The 18,904-nt window shown below is 39.9% G+C and overlaps 1 protein-coding gene and 1 pseudogene across 1 annotated transcript; one reads left to right on the forward strand and one right to left on the reverse strand.

The window, feature by feature from the left end:
• Positions 1–1,490: 1,490 nt before the first annotated feature.
• Positions 1,491–3,927, forward strand: LOC144661246 (uncharacterized). Its single transcript, XM_078521944.1, has one exon. It carries the CDS (start codon positions 2,103–2,105, stop codon positions 3,873–3,875), a length of 1,773 nt encoding a protein of 590 aa, XP_078378070.1. The 5' UTR covers positions 1,491–2,102; the 3' UTR covers positions 3,876–3,927.
• Positions 3,928–3,976: 49 nt separating this feature from the next.
• Positions 3,977–5,823, reverse strand: LOC144661264 (uncharacterized; annotated as a pseudogene).
• Between the last annotated feature and the right edge of the window lie 13,081 nt (positions 5,824–18,904).

Below are 18,904 nucleotides of genomic sequence, written 5' to 3' on the forward strand. Positions count from 1 at the left end.
GTTGCTTAATCCTACTTAAACCAAGATATGCTTTGGCCTGATGGGCAAGCAGGATTGCATGCAGACTTTGCCTTTTTGCATCAAGGGAGCAATTTATTTAGGGTGGTACACGGAGCTGGCTTGTTTACAGTCACGTTAAGTTGACACAAGATTAGTCCCAAAATTGAACTCTCAATTACATACACATACTGCAGATGCACAATGTACTACCAGTGATATTCTCTAGAAAGAGCCACTGTCATATTGCATATGATACCATAAAAAAATATTTTCTTGAGTAGATGCCAGACCCCGACTCACCGCAGGCTTCATTTAAATGCCGGTTCAAAACTGGAAACGTTTGATCAAGGTCCCAGTGTTTGTTTGAGGTCCAGGTGTTCCCGTTTATGAACTTAAAACTTTATACCCTTAATATTATTTTACTTGTTCCCATGTTGTGCATATATTGTTTCAGTTATTTTTATCATCAAAAAATCACGGGGCCAAGAGGAAAACAAATGGATGAAATGAATAAGAAAAACTACTCCTACCCAGTTTTGCTGCTACTTGTGGGACAGTTTCATAACATCAGTAAATAGAGTGAAGGACTCTATACAGCATTCAAATGGTTTTCTTATTTTAAGAAACAGGAATACTGAATGCTGGCTGAAGCTAGATGTCTGAAGTGTTATTACCCATTAAAACACTTAGTTTTAAAAAGGTTTATTACCTGTATTGTAGTCAAGGAAGGTAAAACTGTATAAAACTCAAGGAGCTAAATCCATTGATCACCTGCACCATCTTGTTGACTTTAATTTTTCTGTATAAATTTTACATTATTTCATGTTTATAAAGCTTTTTTCGGAATAAACAGCTGAGATAGATTTTATGCCCATGGCGTGTATGATAGATTACAAGAATGAAAACAACAGTAAAGATCATTTCAATCCTTCGCAAACGGCAATAGCAACCTACATGTATATATATGCAGAGCTCTCTATTAATTCAAACATTGCAGACATTTTATCCTAACTATTCAATGTCGTTCTCATCATACCATGTATTCAAACGTATGTAGTCCATGAATCGCCGTTCCTCTTCGTTCTTCGAGGCTTCTTCGATCGGTGCTTCGATTGGACAAGAAGACGGCAGCTTCGTTGTAGGCATACAGCGCCAAAACCTCATCGAATGAAATAAATATTGAAGTATTTGCATACAAACATTGCCCTTTACTGCCTTTAGACCGACGTCAAACGGCTTTAAATTCTCATTATAAGAAACGATACCGCTAAATTGCAATGTCTCTTCGTTGCAGCTCTCTTGGGTTTCGCCACCGGGCAAACTAGACGAAGAATTTGTCGAAGAAATATCTTTTATAACCCTGTTAATGCTCAGTATATCTCTCTTGGAACACTCGAAGCTCAAAGCGACGATGCGTATATGACGTCACGGACCAACTCATGCGTAAATCCGCTGGCTCACTTTAGACGTCCGAGTAATTGCCAAATTTCAAACCGAGAGAGACTGGCACTAAATTAGTTTTATCCGGACGGAAGTGGCCTTTTGGCTTTTCGTTTGTGACCTTATGACTTGCCTTTTCTCGACATCATGGCGAAAAAGTCGGCGAAAAAGGAAAGCCAGCCCGAAATTTCCCTTGAAGAAGTTAAAGCGAAGGTTATTTCCGAGGATCCATCGAAGTGGAGCGTAGAATGCCTTCAGAAGTGCTTACTTAAACTTGGGCAAAGTGTGTCTGGATCGAAGGAACTCTTAGTCAAAAGAATCGTTAACTTAAAAAAACACCCGCTGATTTTGGACAAAATTATATTAAGGAGAAAGAAGTCCTTCAATTTTAAATCAAGGCTCTTAGTACGGAACATTCCGCCACCAGAAGCAACCTGGACGGCAGATTCAAGTGATTATCCAAAGGTAACTCATTTTTGTTTTTTTCACTTTTAATGTTTGCGTGAACAAATGATCGAGTCTTACCCGTTTCCCATTAAAAATAAACTGTTGTAAGTTCTATTTAGACTGGTAATTTGCGAGCTGTGACTCAATGAAGTTTATTTTAAGTATAGCTGTTCAATGTATAATGGGTAGAATTTTTGTTTTAGGTTACAAGTGCCATGATCAAAAATTATCAAGCTCTCAAGCGCCAAGGTAGCCTGGGTCAGTACCGGAAAGCTCTTCGCATGTTCAACAGCAGGAAAGTTAAAACCGTTAAAGTCTGCAAAGAAGGAAGTTCTATTTTCGTAAAAGCACATATATTTAAAAGTTTTACACCTACAAACAATGGAGTAACAAGACCTGCAGTTGTTCTGTTCCAGGATGGTACACCTATTAAGGGCCACTGTGAATGTGCAGTGGGACTTTCAGGGTTATGCTGTCATGTTGTTTGCTTACTGATATATCTGCAACATTACACCAGCCATGGAGTTAAATTTCTTGCTCTTACTTGCACTCAGAAAATTCAAAAGTGGCACAGAAAGGGTGTAACAAAGCAAACTGAGCTGTGCCATGTACCTCTGTCCCAACTCCGAAATGTGCGATCATCCAGGAAGACACTGGACAGTTCACGCCCAAAAAGAAAGTTGAATGTTTCAAATGCCCAAGCCTTGTCTGATGAGTCATTGGAGAAAAATGATTGGTCGAAACGTGATATCGATGGAATGGTTTCTAGAATCAGAAATGGGATTCAAGAAACTAAGGTTAACATTGAGAGCCATATCTATGACCAGCTAAAGAAATATGATGTGAAATCTGGGCTTTTTGAGCAGCTGCATTATAATTATAATTACAGATTAAAACAAGCCCTTCAAGATCACAACTATGCAAAGGACTGCTTTCATGATGAGCAATTGCTAAAGCCAAGATTTTCTGCGAATGATTGTGATGTTTGGCATGCACCTTTGCTATTGACTGATAACATTGCTGAAGATCCAAACACTGAAGATGATCAGCTTGTCACAGGAATGTTAGCCCCAGCTGAGGATCAACATGCCCCTGGTGCTTCAGTGGCAAAGAATCAAACTATGTATGAACGTGAAACAGTAAATTTGTATGTTAAGCAATTAGAAGGTATTGTTGAGGCTGCTAAGGGTAATCTTGTAAGTAAGGGGGACAAAAATACCAAAGTTCTGTCCATATCAGTTCCTCCCTTGAAACCAGTTTATGCATTTGGCTTTAATTACCATGAAGTCAAACAAAATACCCAAGAATGGTTTGATCTCCGTATTGGAAAAGTAACCTGCAGTATAATAGGTAATCTGATTGGACTTGCTGGAGAGAAAGAGCACTTGCATTATTTATTATGTGTCAAAAACAAAATTGATCCTAATAAAGTTAAGCCAAAGAAATTTGCTAGTTTTACCAGAGGTAGACAGTTTGAGGGTGAAGCTGTTGAAGCTTTTGTAACAGCAACAAAACTGCCAGTCACTTCATGTGGTTTTTTTACCCACCCAAGTGATATTAAGTATGGGGGAAGCCCAGATGGTGTTGGCCTGGGTTTTTTATTGGAAGTTAAAACAAGGGTGGCAGGGAGTGATGGACCACTTATCGCTGTAACAGCTAACCATCTTCTCCAGACAAATTACCAGATGGCAATCACTGGAGCAACTATTGTGTTTTTGCAATCCTATCATCCTGAAACAAAAAGGTTCAATCTATTTTTAATACAGAAAAACAACTTGCTTCTCACTGTTACAAAAACCATCATTGATCACATGATCACTGGAAGTATTATCTGTGAATGGCCTCATGAAGAGAACAAACTCCTTAAAAAGCTGGGTGAACTGAATGTTGGCAGGGTGCCAACCTTTCAAAGCACAAAACCATTGAGATCATGGGTAAAAGAAGAAGCCAAAAAAGTAATGAAAATCAACATCAACTCTTCAGATTAATTATCTCAATTTTGTCTTAAAAACAGCTATGAATGACATAAGCAAGCAAACAGAGATTATTGTTGGGTTACAAACATGAGCATATTTTCTTCTCTGACCATCTGCAGTTCATTTGCATAATTTATGCTACAGATATAATACTTGGACAAAATGTTATTTAAGTAATCAAATATTAAAAACTGTAAAGTGTTTTCTGTTTACGAAGATAGCATATCTTGTAAACAATGCCTGTTAGCAGGATATCGAGTTGTATTAAAAAGGTTATTTTACTGCACTTTGCTGTCTTGTGTTTCCTTGGGACCAACAGGTTTCTTAGTCAAGTTAACAATGTGTGCCAGTGCAATCCAACAAATTCCAAGAAGGTCAACTCTCCCTGAAGGCCAGCATTTGTTCAAGATTGACCAGTCACGAATTCTGCCAATTGCATTTTCATTATAAATGCGAAGGGTTGCAATATCAAAATTTAGATTTATGTCATTTTCATCATACTGACAGTTGTTCTTCAATGGTGGCCTGTTGTGATGTACTCCCATTTCATGACACAAATCACTAATTGCAAAGCCCTTATCAGTCATAACCACCTTTCCCTTAGGGCAGTAGTCTATAACTCCAATTTGTTCAGTGAGTTGTTCATCTGAGATTGACCCAGGAAAAGCATCAGAGCATTTACATAAAGCACCATGAGGAAAAATCCACACAGATACTTTACCAGTTGTGTGATTTTTGTAATGGCTGAAGGTGAGGTTATTCAACTCAAAATTCTCTGATTGAGCAATCCAGGTCTCTGTGTTGTCCCCAAGAATTCCACAGTCAGCATACCCTGCATCAACAAAAACTCTAGGGAGGGAAGCTTCAATAAAGCCAGGCAATGGCTTCAGATTAACTTCGTCTAGAATACAGCGAAGGAAAACCATCCAAGCAACAAACACTCTTGAAATAGTTGAGGAACTTCCACCTACTAACTTGACCATAATGACAAGATCCACTGCATGTCTTGCCACAGTCAGTGTGACAAGGAGTTCTGTTCTGCTGTCAAGCAGTTTATTATGTGAATCTAATTTTTCCAAACTTTGAACACAGTCCGGATACACAATCAGATGTAAGAAAGGAATCACACATGCAAAAAGACAGTCAAATTCATTTACAGTGAGTCCACACATGTCAAAGAATTCCTTATCCCTGTTCTTCAAGCAGTCATAGGTAAATCTTCTCTTATTAAGTTCGAATTTCATTTCTTTTATTTTCTGTTCGAAAGAATCTTTCTCAAACTTCATTTTGTCTTGTAAGGCTGTCATTTCTTGTTGGAGCCGATCCATTTCTAAAACCCTTTCAGATAAAGCTTTATTTTCAGAAATCAGTGTTTTAATTTGGGCTTGGAGCGAAAGGTTTTCCTTTTCCAGCGCACTTCTTGTTTTCTTTCTCTTTTTGACTGGCGTCTTGTCCTTACATTCAAACAACCTTTCCTTAGGAGCTTTTCTTTTCCGCGTTGATTTGGGCTCACCTCTTGTATCGTGATTTGCTTCCACGAGAACTCTGCGGGCGCATGCAACCTTCTTCTTTAGACTCTTACTGGGTGTTTTCTCCATCAACGATTTCAATTTCTCTTGCTGTTCTTTGGAACAAATAACATCAGGAATATCGTCAAGAGATAGCCTCTCACCTTTACTTCAATGAGCTGAACAGATGACTTGCTTTGACCAGTTGACATTTTCGTTCTTTAAAACAGCTTGATATTTTCTCCTGAGTTCGGGATCCACTGGCAAATTGTAGTACCAAACACCCTTGGTCCGCCAACTGTTTTGGCACAAAGCGCTGGCGCAATTCCAGTGCCAAACCATCGATCCCCGAAAACAGACAGTGAAAGAAGCCAAAGAACAGATCGAAACAGACCTTACAGAGCCGCCATTTTGATTCTCGCGCGTCCGGATGAATACATTTTCGATCCCAGGTTCTCTCGGTTTGAAATCAGGCAATGGCGGACGGGTTTTCCACGATTTTCGGCAAGCTATTTCAAGGCTTATATTGCTCGCAACGTTCTAAATTCTAGCGCGCTAGTTAAATATAGACTTATTGAACAAATTGACTTTAGAAAAAGACGAAAAGAAAAACAAAAATTTTGGTCATTTTGGTCCTTTAACACTCAGCGTCTCTTATGACATGTATCTGTCATGCCATGGATCTAAATATAGAGCAAAGAAAACGCCGCCGTACGAGGAAATACACTGTCACGGTCAATGCTTATAGTCAAGAAGAAAAACCAAGAAGTTGATAGGTTTTAATATTTCGAAGTTTCATTGTCTTTTATGTATAATGGATGCGACCTGCACTCTAAACAATGTACCGAGTCAACAGCCGAGTGAACAGCAGGCGTAACATGTGCTCAGCTAGGTACATACATCCCGGCCTGACCAATCGATGAAACCGATAATCGATGATAATCGATACCAGTCGATAATAGTCGATGCCAAGCAAGCCAATAGTGGCATTTAACACGGCTGTTACAATCGAAGACATGATCGCTAAATTAAGAGCAACTTAATAATTTACGGTGCACTTGCAAAATTAAGAGAGGGTCCATATGAAATCCATGCAATATTAAAATTTGAGTCTACATCGACCCTCTCAGATTTCCTTTATATTTTGCATGGGGTTACATATTGAGAAGATAATGCTGTAGGTAGAATATTATCGCAAAATTCTTTAACGTGTGGAAGATATCGTGGTCAACGTACCCATGGTCGGTTTTGAGCCAAAAAATACCCAAATTTTGACCCATCTTTCGACCAAAATATCTCTGCAAGAATTAAAGCTTTCCATATAAAAATACCACTGTAATTAGTATCACCTAGTACAATTTAAATGACATCAACAAGATTTTTCATCGCTTTCACGTTTGGTAGTAAACCTATTTTAAAAATAAGGTATTTCGGGCAATGCGTGACACTAGAGATTTTAGGGTAAAATTACGTTTGAATATCGCCGATGCGGCGTTATTCTGATGCTTCCATTAGCCATTATTTTGTAAAACATTTACCAAATAATAAATAAAATTTAAAAAAAGTATGTTAAGTTCAATCGGCACGTATGATTTTAGCGTACAAAAATGTGGTACATGTGAGCAAAACAAAAACAAAGTTCTGAAAGTTTTAGAACGAGTTTCATACATGATGGATAGGTCGGCTGAGGACGTGAGAAATACCGCTTACATAAATCCAATAAACCTTTAAGCATCTAAAGTGGTTCGTGATGTTAATTATCCGGCTATTTAGTGCCCATAAATACAGACTTACGGCGTGAGAAAAGGTAAACAAGCCACTTGACATGTTCATCATCGATCGAATTCAAGCGTATCTTCACGTGCAGATTGGAAAGAGAAAACGTCGCTCACTCCTGTCTACCTGGTAGTTATAATGTTCACAAACAATTCTGCAAGGATTTAGTTTCCACTTTTCTCGTAAGCGATGGCCTCAGTACTTCACATTTTCATAAGCCTGGTAAGTTACTTTTCACCCGGGCGCCATGTTGTTTTGGACTAGTACCCAGTCTCTCAAGACTTGCCTCAGTGCTCGATCGAAACGCTGGAATGGACCATTGTTTTACTCGAAGCGTAGTATAGTACAGTACAGACGATTTCTTTCCGTGGCGCTCTCTGTCCAAACAATTTTTCCAGCTGCATCTTTCTGCAGACAATGTTTTTTGATGTCTTCAAACAATTTATGTGGGCATTTTGCTATTGCAAACAATTTTTTTTCAGGATTTTTGATCCCACTTGGCCACTCCTCCAAAAAAATAATGTTGCGTCCCTAACTGAATGTTTGATTTATAGTGTGGATGTCAAAACCATTAATGCCAATAGGCCTTATTCGTATTCCCCGACGGCCCTGGGGCGAGAGCCTTCTAAACATGAATGCGAGGCTAATGCGGGATACTTTGCTCGAAATTGAAAAGAAACGTATGGAAAATTGCGACTGGGTTGCCGAAAAACCTTAAAAATAATAAACGCTTTGAGGATCTAGAGCTAGGAGGTGATCTGCAGGCTAGAGGGATACCAGTGTCAATCAGAAAAAATTAGAAGATCTGGTAGAACTGACCGAGAAGGCTAACAAATTTTCCTTGAAGTAGTCGAATCGGGGGAGTGCAAGTCAGTCATCGAGTCGCAAGGTAATGACCCCAATCTGTTAATATTTGTTTTGATTGTACATCCGACTTACCAGAGGCAATATACTTAACTTGGAGAGATTTGTATTGCTATTATTTTAAAAAAATAAGAATAAATGTCTGAGAGATGCTGCGTATTGACTACATATTTTGATCGGCATATGGACAAAAACAACTGAACGAAATGGTGCATTAATTATTTACAAATTCGTTTGCTGTTAAATGCTCTCACTGTTTAGTTAAAAGAATAGCTTTTAATTCCACTGAACTGATTTCTTTCACAGTTTGACTGCTATATTTCTGTGCTGCTGCCAAAACGTCTTGAGAACTAGTAAATTTAATTAATGTTCTCGCACGCCGGTACATGCAAACTGGCTAGAAAGACCTAAAAATCACAAGATCTAAACTTCCAAATTCATTTTGCCCCTAAATCATCGAATGTTCGAATAAAAGATAACTTTCTTATTTCAGTTAAGTGAGAATGTCGATAGTTTAATGATCATTTAATATTCTTTCACGAAAATGGTCTGAAACAGAACTGGATGTTTCAGATTAAAATCTCGCACGCACATCAAGATCGGCAAACTCACTAAATTACAAAGCAATTTACAGGTTCGTTTTGAAGCTAACTACACACAATTTTTGATTAACAGGCTAGATTTTCATTTGGCTCAAGTGATGCTGTTAATCTTTTCACGCTCATTTCATGCTCTTGCAGTGAAAATAGTTATCACAGCGCTACAGTAGCTATTGTTTAAAAAAATAAACAACTGAGATTGTGTGCGTGATCAAATTTAATATAGCAAGTTCCCTCTTCTGAACCCCTTTCTTAAATAGCAATATAAATATCCTCAAGGAAAGTTTAATCCCTCACTTAAGTCGGATGTACACTGAAAATAAAAATAAGAGATTAGCTGGAAACATAACCTGGTGTTGAAGTTTACTTCGCAAGTACTGCTGACTCGAAACCGTTCCCGACGATTCAGTGTAAATTTGTTAGCCTTCTCGGTAAGTTCTACCAGATCTTCTAATTTTTTCTGATTGACACTGGTATCCCTCTAGCCTGCAGATCACCGACTAGCTCTAGATCCTCAAAGCGTTTATAATTTTTAAGGTTTTTCGGCAACCCAGTCGCAATTTTGCATATGTTTCTTTGCAATTTGTGCAAAGTACCCCGCATTAGCCTCGCATTCATGTTCAGAAGGCTCTCGTCCCAGGGCCGTCGGGGAATACGAATAAGGCCTATTGAAAGGTCTTTCAAAGGCCTTATTAACAAAATCGAACGACCGCGCAGTTCGATTTTGTTAATAACGCGTATAATTACATACCCAATTGGACTTCACTCAATCTTTATACACTGGGGTTATATCCACCATCTCTCTAGCTCCTGTTCGTGCCATATTGCAGATCAATGTGATATATGAAAAAGTTAAAGTAGCTGAAAACAGTAGATGAAAACACTAATGAAGTACTAATAAACCTTAAGGTTCTCTGCGACAAATCACTTCGTGTGTACTACTTCAAAAAGTCCCTGCAACAAAGCGTTTATTCGGTGCACCTGCAGCGAATTTGGAAGAGGGAGAAAAAACTAGTTTTTGAATTCAATACATGAAGCTCTCTCATTGGTTAGTTTATATTTTGTCGCAGAAGTGCACACACGCTGCGACAAGGCTGCTTTCACTCATTTTGTCGCCCTCGTGGATCATGTCTTTCGTGCGCTGTCGACATGTCGTCATGCTGACGCGTATATTTGCATTCTGCTCGCTTGCTGCAAGTAGTTTCTTTTTCGTTGCTCTAGCCTTCAATATATCCTTCTTTCTTTCATCCGTGCTATCCACTGGCTTCGGGCAGTGCGACTTAGGGCTTTCCACAAGTTGCTCGAGATTTCCCAAAAAGTTGCTCCAAAAATCCAAAAACGTTGCTTCATATAATAAAGGTTGCTCGAAGGTGCTCCAAAAAATCCAAAACGCTACTTCTAACCAAAATATTTTTTTCTAAATATATGCTAATTTCCCTTTGAGAGTAAGATCTTCAAAGCAGTTTTAAGCAATTTTACAGCAAAAGTATCTAAATAACATATTAAAGGGAATATTATTTTGTCAAGTAACAAGGATTCCTTTAACTGGGAAAAATTCTGAAGATATCGATGACGTCATGTTTGCTGACGAGTTTTGTAATGTTTTATACAGAATGAGCCGAATGTTGAAACGTCTTCAGATGTCCCTCGAAAATCTTCGGCAAACGTCGTAAGTCTTCGGAAACGTTCATTTTGCCTTAGAACAGCATTCGTATAATCTTCGGAAATCTTCGGTCTGGAAATTGCTCAAAATGCAACAAGTTGCTCGAGAGGAAAAAAGTTGCTCCAAGGGGAAAAAGTTGCTCGAAACATGAAAAAATGCCAAAAAGTTGCCGAGCAACTTGTGGAAAGCCCTAGTGCGACTCAAAGGGCCTCGATGTGGAGCCGTTTTCTATAGCAACCGTCCAAGCACTTACCTCTCAGTCGGGTTTCCGCTTTCGTCTTGGGGCCACTCCGCTGGTGCCTCATCCCTTTTCATTCCCGGCCAAACCCCGCCTTCAATTCGTTGCGTAGCTTAACAGACATTAACGGCAGAGGTCTCGATCCCTGGCGCAGAACAGAAGGACCGTAGACTCTGGGAGCGAGAACGGATCATTCCATCTCAAGTCTCCGGTGCTTGCGCACAATTACACCGGAACCATAAATGGCCCAGAGGGCAGAGGACGGCCCAGTTCGGTCAAGGCTGACGAAAAATGCGCAATTTCTTGGAACGAAATTTAATATCTAAACTCGTTTATCAACCGCTGGTTTAGGGGAACGAAGACCCTGGGAACAAGGATCCAGAACAATTTCAACAAATTTGGAATCACCTGTATCTCTGATAGTGCTCCTACTGATTTCCTAATTTAAAGCTAGAATGACGGACCGATGTATCGACGGAATTAAATAAGTGTAGATCAGCGTGCCTTTTTACAACTCATGATTCGTCTTTGCCTTGACCAGGTTGTTGAAAGTTCGTTTTCAATGACACTCATAATCATACTCTTTTGTTCTATTTTATCTTTCCTGTAGGCAATCCTTAGAATAAATGTAAATGAGTGAAATACTGTAAATGATTTAATAAATGCCCCACTCTCAAATAAACGCCTCCACCTGAGGTGTAAAACTTGTATTAGAGGCCTCTACTAATAAACGTCCCGTGTCTAATAGACACCCCTGCTCCCCCCAATCACCCCCCCCCCCAACCCCCTCCTCAATAAAAAAAGAAAAAATATATTCGCCTCAAAATTCAAGTAAACGTTTCATGGAGTAAAAAACACGCAATTTTCTTTAGTTAGTTAATTGATTCACTCGGACATCGAAGGGACCAAAGGAGCTAGCTAGCCAACATGGTTAACCCCGATGCTATGACAATGAAGACATCGATATCGAACAATCTGTGAACGACATCTTTAGGCTTTGCATTAGAAAAGATTAGAGTAGTCTCCTACTCACAAAATCTGTTTCCTATCTTTATCCGGGAGCAAACTACGCGTCATATTTACATACTTGTTTGTCTATTTGTTTCGTTACAGTTAGAGTGAAACCATGGGCTCCTGGTGAAATGAATGCCCCTTTTCTACTAAACGCCTCATATTTATTTAACACTCCCGCATGTACCCCTTAAATTAAAAAGCCCTGGCGTTTATAGGTCTTTATAAGATCATTTACGTAAGTCGGTATTAAAGGCTAATTTTTCGATTTCAGATTTTTAAAATTAAAAAAGGTGGAAAATTAAAGCCATTGCGATTTGTGGCGTATTGGATCATTTATAGATGACTCAATACATATCCCATGTCCCCTGAATGTTAGGTCCTTCTTGAAAGCACATAAACGAAGCCATGACGATCGCAATATGATCTGAGTCAGAGTGAAATTTGAGACATGAAATTTGAGATAAAATTCACAAGTCGGTCTGTCACGCAATCAACTATTGTCGGTGTTCTTCGAAGAACGACAGCACCAAAAACCACTTGTGCCGCAGATTCTTACTGGATGGAAACGATGACCACATAATTTCTTTGCAGTGGAAACATGTTTTTTATATGTGAACAAAACACGCGACCGAATTCTAAAACAAGTCGGTTTTCATGATCGGTGGATATTATATTTGATGCCTCGCCACCAACTTGTTTTGATAACATCTGTTCTTAAATTACTATGGTGCTGGCAAATACGGCAAAATGCAGCTTACACACCAAGAGGGCGATGCCAAAAACCCTTGAAGGAAATGACTTTTATGCAATGATGCTTGCTTGTGGGGATATCTTTCAAATTGGTGCAGTACGACCAGCAGGTCGGTATGACCTTTGTGTTCGTTTGAATTTGTTTAATTTGCTTATTACCAGCCAACGACTTCCAGTAGTTAAAACTACAAACGATTTAAAAGTATTTTTATGCAAAAAGCTTCATAACGATGTTTTACTTCTTATAGGATCTTATAGCAACATTCTATTTAGTTTATATTTTACAAACTCTGAACTTATCACGATTTCCGTGTTGAGCTCATTTACACACATGAGAGTTACCGGTTGTGGCACAACTTGCAAAAAAACCGCTCGGGCTCGCCTGGCTCGCTGGCTCGCCAGTCTCGCCTCGCTATTTTTTGCAAGTTGTGTCCACAACCGGTAACTCTCATGTGTGTGGGGGTCGCAATGCCAAAACTCTCATGTGTGTGGGGCCCGCAAGGCCAGCCCTCTTGTGTGCGGGGCTCGCAAGGCCAACCCTGTGCTAGGAATAAATATCAATTGAACAAATATTTTTAAGGTATATACACCGAAAAATGGCTGCCGCAAGATATTCGTCAGAAGTTTTGCAAGCTATGATGGAGGAAAACCTCCGTGAATTTCAAGAAAACCCCCAAAGAAATTTAACTTTTTTATTGGCCCACACCGATTTTAACGAATGGCTCCGTGTATGGAAAATGAACATACCGGAAGCTAACGAAAACAACAAAGATCTTTACACTTTTGCAAGAAAAAACAAAAAAAAGTTTTATGAGCTTTTGGTAAGCGAAATTGATGACTTACAAAATTTAAAAGCAAGCTTTGGACTTGAAGTCAAATTTTCGAAACAAAGAGACGGTGAGAAGCAATACATGGAACACTATTTTAGAGAAAGTGAACCACACCTTTTTTTAAAAAACGACAAAGACCAAATAAAAAAAGAGTTTGACAAATTTATTGACAAAGCAAAGGGAGAAATTGAGGGTTGGTCAGAGAACGGCTCTGGGTGGGCCATTGAAAGAATAACAAATGCGTACATCAACGTTTCGCGTTATCAGCCATTGAGAGGAGGAACTTATTTGCCTTTGCCCCCAAAGTTGGCAAACAAGAAAGCAATTATTAACGTGCAAAACAGAGATAACCAATGCCTAAAATGGGCTTTGAGAGCTGCATTATTTCCTCCAAGAGATGGGAAAAATCCACAAAGAACAAGCAGATACCCAGTTGACGACGGCATTAACTACAATGGAATCGATTTTCCAACTCCACTAAAGCAGATTGACAGGCTTGAGGCGCAAAACAGGGACCTTGCAATAAATGTGCTTGGGTGGGACTCAGAAGACGAATGTGTGATACCTTTAAGATTAAGCGAAAAAGAAAATAGCATTCCCCGTATATTCCTTATGTTGATTGAGTCAGGATTAACACAGCACTACTGTTTTATAAAAAGAGTAAGTGCTTTGTTACATGACCAAACTGGAGATCAGCATAAAAAACACTTTTGCATGATGTGCTTGACAGGTTTTACAAGAGAAGACTTGCTCGAAAAGCACAAAAAATATTGCAATGGCGCTAAAGGCAGGCCAACAAGGATTGAAATGCCGGAGAAGGGGAAAAACACTCTTTCTTTTAAAAACTACCAAAAACAAATGAAAGCGCCTTATACGATTTACGCCGACTTTGAGGCATTGCTAAGGCCGATAGAAGGGTGTAAACGCGAAACGCCCGAGGAGCGCCAGATAAGAAAAGACCTTGGTGAAGAAGTAAAAGACATGAAGCCGAGTTACACAGACAAAACAGAACAGCACGAGGCATGCGGATTTGCTTACACAGTTGTAAGAAGTGATGGTAAACACGAAAAAACATTTGTGTACAGAGGAGAAAACTCCGTTGAAGTATTCTTGAACTGTCTTTTAAGTGAAGAAAAGAAAATAAGATATGAATTGTCAAAGCAAAAACCCCTTGTGATGACGGCAAAAGACTGGGTAAACTTCAAAAATGCAACCAATTGCCACATTTGCGAAGAAACGCTAATAAAACAAAACTTTTTGGACTCTTTGCCAGTTTGGATTGGAAATAAAAAGGAGCTTAATTACTTTGGACAGATGCACAAAAAATGTTATTACAGAAAGGAAAAAGAGGCAAAAAACCTGGATACCGAAACCCACTATAAGCTAAAAAAGCTTGAAAAAGAAACACACAAATTAGCAGCGAAAAACCAAAAAAACTGCTTAGCGTGCCACAAGCCGCTTATCCAGCCGAACTACAAGGATGTGGTAAAAGACCATTGCCACATAACAGGCAAGTTTCGAGGAGCCGCACACAACATTTGTAACTTTATGATGCGATTAGATCCGAAAAAGGTCCAAATACCAGTTGCATTTCACAACCTGAGGGGTTATGATGCGCACCATTTAATGCAGTCAATTTCAAAGATTTCAAAAGAGGCACAGAAAGAAGTAAAATGTGTTGCAAACAACATGGAAAAATACATCACATTTTCACTTGGCAAACTGCGTTTTATAGACAGCTTAAACTTTCTTAAAGGAAGTCTTGATTCACTTGTAAAAGCGATGCCGAAGGAGGAATTAAATATAACAAAATCTAATTCAACACAGTCGTCTGATGAAAGTTTTGAACTTCTTTGCAAAAAGGGAATCTATCCTTACGAATACATGGACTCATGGGAAAGATTTAGCGAAACAAGTTTGCCTGAAAAAGAAAAGTTTTACAGCAAACTTAATGATGAGAACATAACGGATAAAGAGTACGAACACGCGCAAAACGTGTGGGAAACCTTTGGCTGCCAGACCCTGGGCGACTACCACGATTTGTACGTTAAGACTGACGTGACCCTGTTAGCCGACGTCTTTGAAAGCTTCCGAAAACTCTGTCTTGAGAAGTACGGGTTGGATCCCGCGAATTATTACACGACGCCAGGCCTTGCTTGGGACGCACTCTTGAAAAAAACAGGCGTGGAGCTTGAGTTACTTACAGACTATGAAATGCATCTTTTTGTCGAAAGGGGAATAAGAGGCGGGATTTCGATGGTAAGCAAGAGGTATGCAAAGGCGAACAACCCTTATGTTGAGGGATTTGACCCGAGCCAGCCAAAAAAATACATAACGTACCTCGATGCGAATAACCTTTACGGGTGGGCAATGAGCAAGCCGCTTCCAAAAAGTGGATTTAGATGGAAAAAGGTTATGCCAACAGAAAAAGAAATAACGACAAAAAAAGAGTATGCAAAAGCTGGATGGATTTTAGAGGTGGACTTGGAATACCCAAAAGAGCTGCATGACGCCCACAACAGCTATCCATTAGCACCAGAGAAAAAGAAAATAAACAAAGAAATGTTTTCGCCTCACCAAAACAAAACAATAAAAAATCTTGATTTGCACCCGCCAGACACCGAAAAGCTTGTTTTAACTCTTGAAGACAAAACCAATTACGTCGTGCATTACCGAAACTTGCAGTTTTATCTAAAACAGGGAATGAAACTCAAAAAAGTGCACAGGGCCTTAGAGTTTGAACAAGAGGCGTGGATGGAGCCGTACATCCGGATGAACACAGAATTCCGAAAAGAAGCGAAAAGCGACTTTGAAAAGAACTTTTACAAGCTGATGAATAACTCAGTTTTTGGAAAAACAATGGAAAACCTGAGAAACCGTGTAGACATAAGAATAGTGCGCAGCGACGAAACAAAGAAAATAAGAAAATTAGTTGCAAGCCCATTGTATTCAAGACATGTAATGTTTTCAAACGATCTGGTTGGAATAGACATGCGAAAAAGTAAGCTTTTTCTTAATAAACCGGTCTACACAGGCATGACCATCCTTGACGTAAGCAAGTTATGTATGTACGATTTTTATTACAACCACCTGAAAAAAGAGTACGGGGAGCGTTGCGAGCTTTTGTATACAGACACAGACAGCCTTTTGCTTGAGATAGAAACAGAAGACGTTTACGCGGACATGGCAGAAAACATTGACAAGTACGACACAAGCGACTACCCGAAAGATCATTCGCTGTTTTCAACAAAAAACAAAAAAGTTTTGGGAAAAATGAAAGACGAATGCGCAGGAAAACAAATTTCAGAGTGCGTTTGTTTGAGGCCAAAAATGTATTCAATAATGACAGAAGGTGAAAGCAAAAATGAAATTGAAAAAATAAAGAAAGGCTTCCCTGAGGTGGAAATAAAAGAGTGCGCGTGCGCAGGGGCCGGGAAAAGAATGCAGGCAATAATGGCAAACGATGAAGAATTGGTCAAAAAAATAATAAAGAAACATCCGAAAGCAAGTGTGCTAAAATGTTGCAAAATGCTAAAAGTGGACGAAATAAATATAAAAAAGGCAAAGGGGGTAAAAGAGTGTGTGACAAAGAAAAAGATAAATCACGAAAATTTCAAAGAAACACTTTTCCAAACCAAGGAAAGCTTTCACGAAATGCACATGCTAAGAAGCTTTAAGCATGAGTTGTGTTCGATAGTGGTGAACAAAAAATCGCTATCCTCCTTTGACTCAAAGCGATGGATAGCGGATGATGGGATACATACAAATGCTTACGGGTATAAGTTTTGCGAAACAAAGCCTACATAAACATAACGTTTAGAGCTTTTCTGAGCCCAAGGGGCTCAAGCACTAAGTGCTTGGTGGTAACTGTGTATTTGGAGGAATAACAAGCAATTCTTCACGCACGAAGCCGCGCTTTGGACCATCGTGCAAGTAATAAAGAACTGGCTGATTAGGTTTAGTAACAGACCTTTCAATGCTGTAGACTTTTAATGACCAAATCGGATCTGTAGCCCTTTTTACGCCGCCTTCCAGCTCGCCAGGTTGGTAGAGAAAGCGCACATTAACGAGAGAGGGGAGTTTTTTTCTTTCTTGCCAACAGGTCTTGTATATTTTGAGGACGGTTTTGACGAAACAGCCTTTTCTTTAATTGCAGCAGCAGGTTTCTTACCAGTAAGACTGGTTACTTCGTTGTTCAGAGCGGTAACAACTTCGGGTAGCCTTTTTACCCACGCTGTCGACCGCTGGCCAGATGGCAGGTTCATCTCGACACCGTACTGATAACCAAACAGGCGCCCTGCCAGTGTTTGATTAAAACGTTCAACAATAGCTTGATCTCTGTGGATATTAACACGCCCGCGTCTAATATAGGTTTTATGATTTTCCATTTCTTTGGTAACAGCTCCCATGAATTCGCGACCAGGGTCAACTTGCAGCATCTGTGGCCATTTTAGTGCACTTCGCCTGTAAATTGTCTGAAAACCTTTTGCAACCTCAGTTGAATCTTTGGAGGCCAAAGGCTCGGCCTCTTTGAAACGGCTGGCAACGTCGACAACAGTCAGAGCGTATTTGTAAACTTTTCGCCCTCGCGGCAGTTTGTCGTGTGGCAGAAAAAGAAGGTCCGCCTGGTGGACCGCGTTAGGAGAAGAAACATCGAATTTTGGGCGAGGAACGTATCGTGGTGCCGGAAGGTAGATCTGCCAAAGGGCCTGCTTAACTAGCCACTTTTTTGCGGCATCTTCGGAAACCTTGGCAGCCTCGGCTAATTTTTTTATCGCAGCAATTCCCTTCCAGTAGCCCTGGGGGCTATAGTAGACTTTCGAGATCTTTGCATCCATGCGTATACAAGAAAAAAAAGAAACGTTTAAAGAAACCGAAAGGCAGCGTACCCAAGAGCAAGAGCGCCTGCGCCAACAAACATCAGTTCACCTTGTTTCTGCTGCTCGCTTGGCTGATAAAAATCAGAGAACTTGGGTTCTTTCGGAGGAATCATTTGTTTGTCAGGATGTGCCTGGTTGTAGAGTTTGAAAGCGTAGTCTGTGTTCGTAAAGTTTTGTTTCGCTTGCTGTTTGATCTCATTGTTGGTTTCGATCCAGTCGAGAAGCTTCGTGCGGTCGCGAGAGTACTTCGCGTAAGCTGCCTGGTAAGCCTCGAGAGCTTTGTCGTGTCTTTCTTTTTCTTTCAAAGCGGCGTCATCTCCGCCACCCAAAGCTCGAGCAAGATAGTTGCCGCCAATGAAAGCAGCAGCGTTCAAGATAGCTCCGCCAGCCATAATCGCTACGCTTGCCATTGTGTGTTTTTGTTCTTATATTATGATATTTTTTTTTAATTGGTGGGGAGAATTTTCTGGTCCTCGAGATACTGTTTAAGTGCAACGCTGCCAGCCATGACGGCTGTGAACTTTACATAGTTCATAAAACTGCTGCTTGGGTCGGATGTGAAGTTTTCTTTTACAACTTTTTTGGCAGCCCAGCCGATTCCGGCGGCGAGACCTGTAATGGTGGCGGCATCCATGAGCGTTTTCACGAGCTTGTTGTCGGACATGACAGTTCAGTATAAAATAATAAAAAAGTATTCAATTGAAAATTTTTTTTCATGCAGCGCCGGCTGCAACTTTTTTTGTGCTTTCGATACCTGCGTTGTACCCTTCATTATAGACTCGTTGGCGCTCGCGCGCTTCTTCTTGTTGGTTGTCCTCTTCATATTCCTCAACTCCACTTGATGTTTCAATAAAATCGTCTCTTAAAGAGCCTATAACAAAACATAATACACTAATAGAAATCGACGTAGCACCGATTT

The sequence above is a fragment of the Oculina patagonica genome, chromosome 7, assembly GCF_052425735.1.
Source record: "Oculina patagonica isolate OP01 chromosome 7, crgOcupat, whole genome shotgun sequence".
In the NCBI taxonomy this organism is placed as follows: domain Eukaryota; kingdom Metazoa; phylum Cnidaria; class Anthozoa; order Scleractinia; family Oculinidae; genus Oculina; species Oculina patagonica.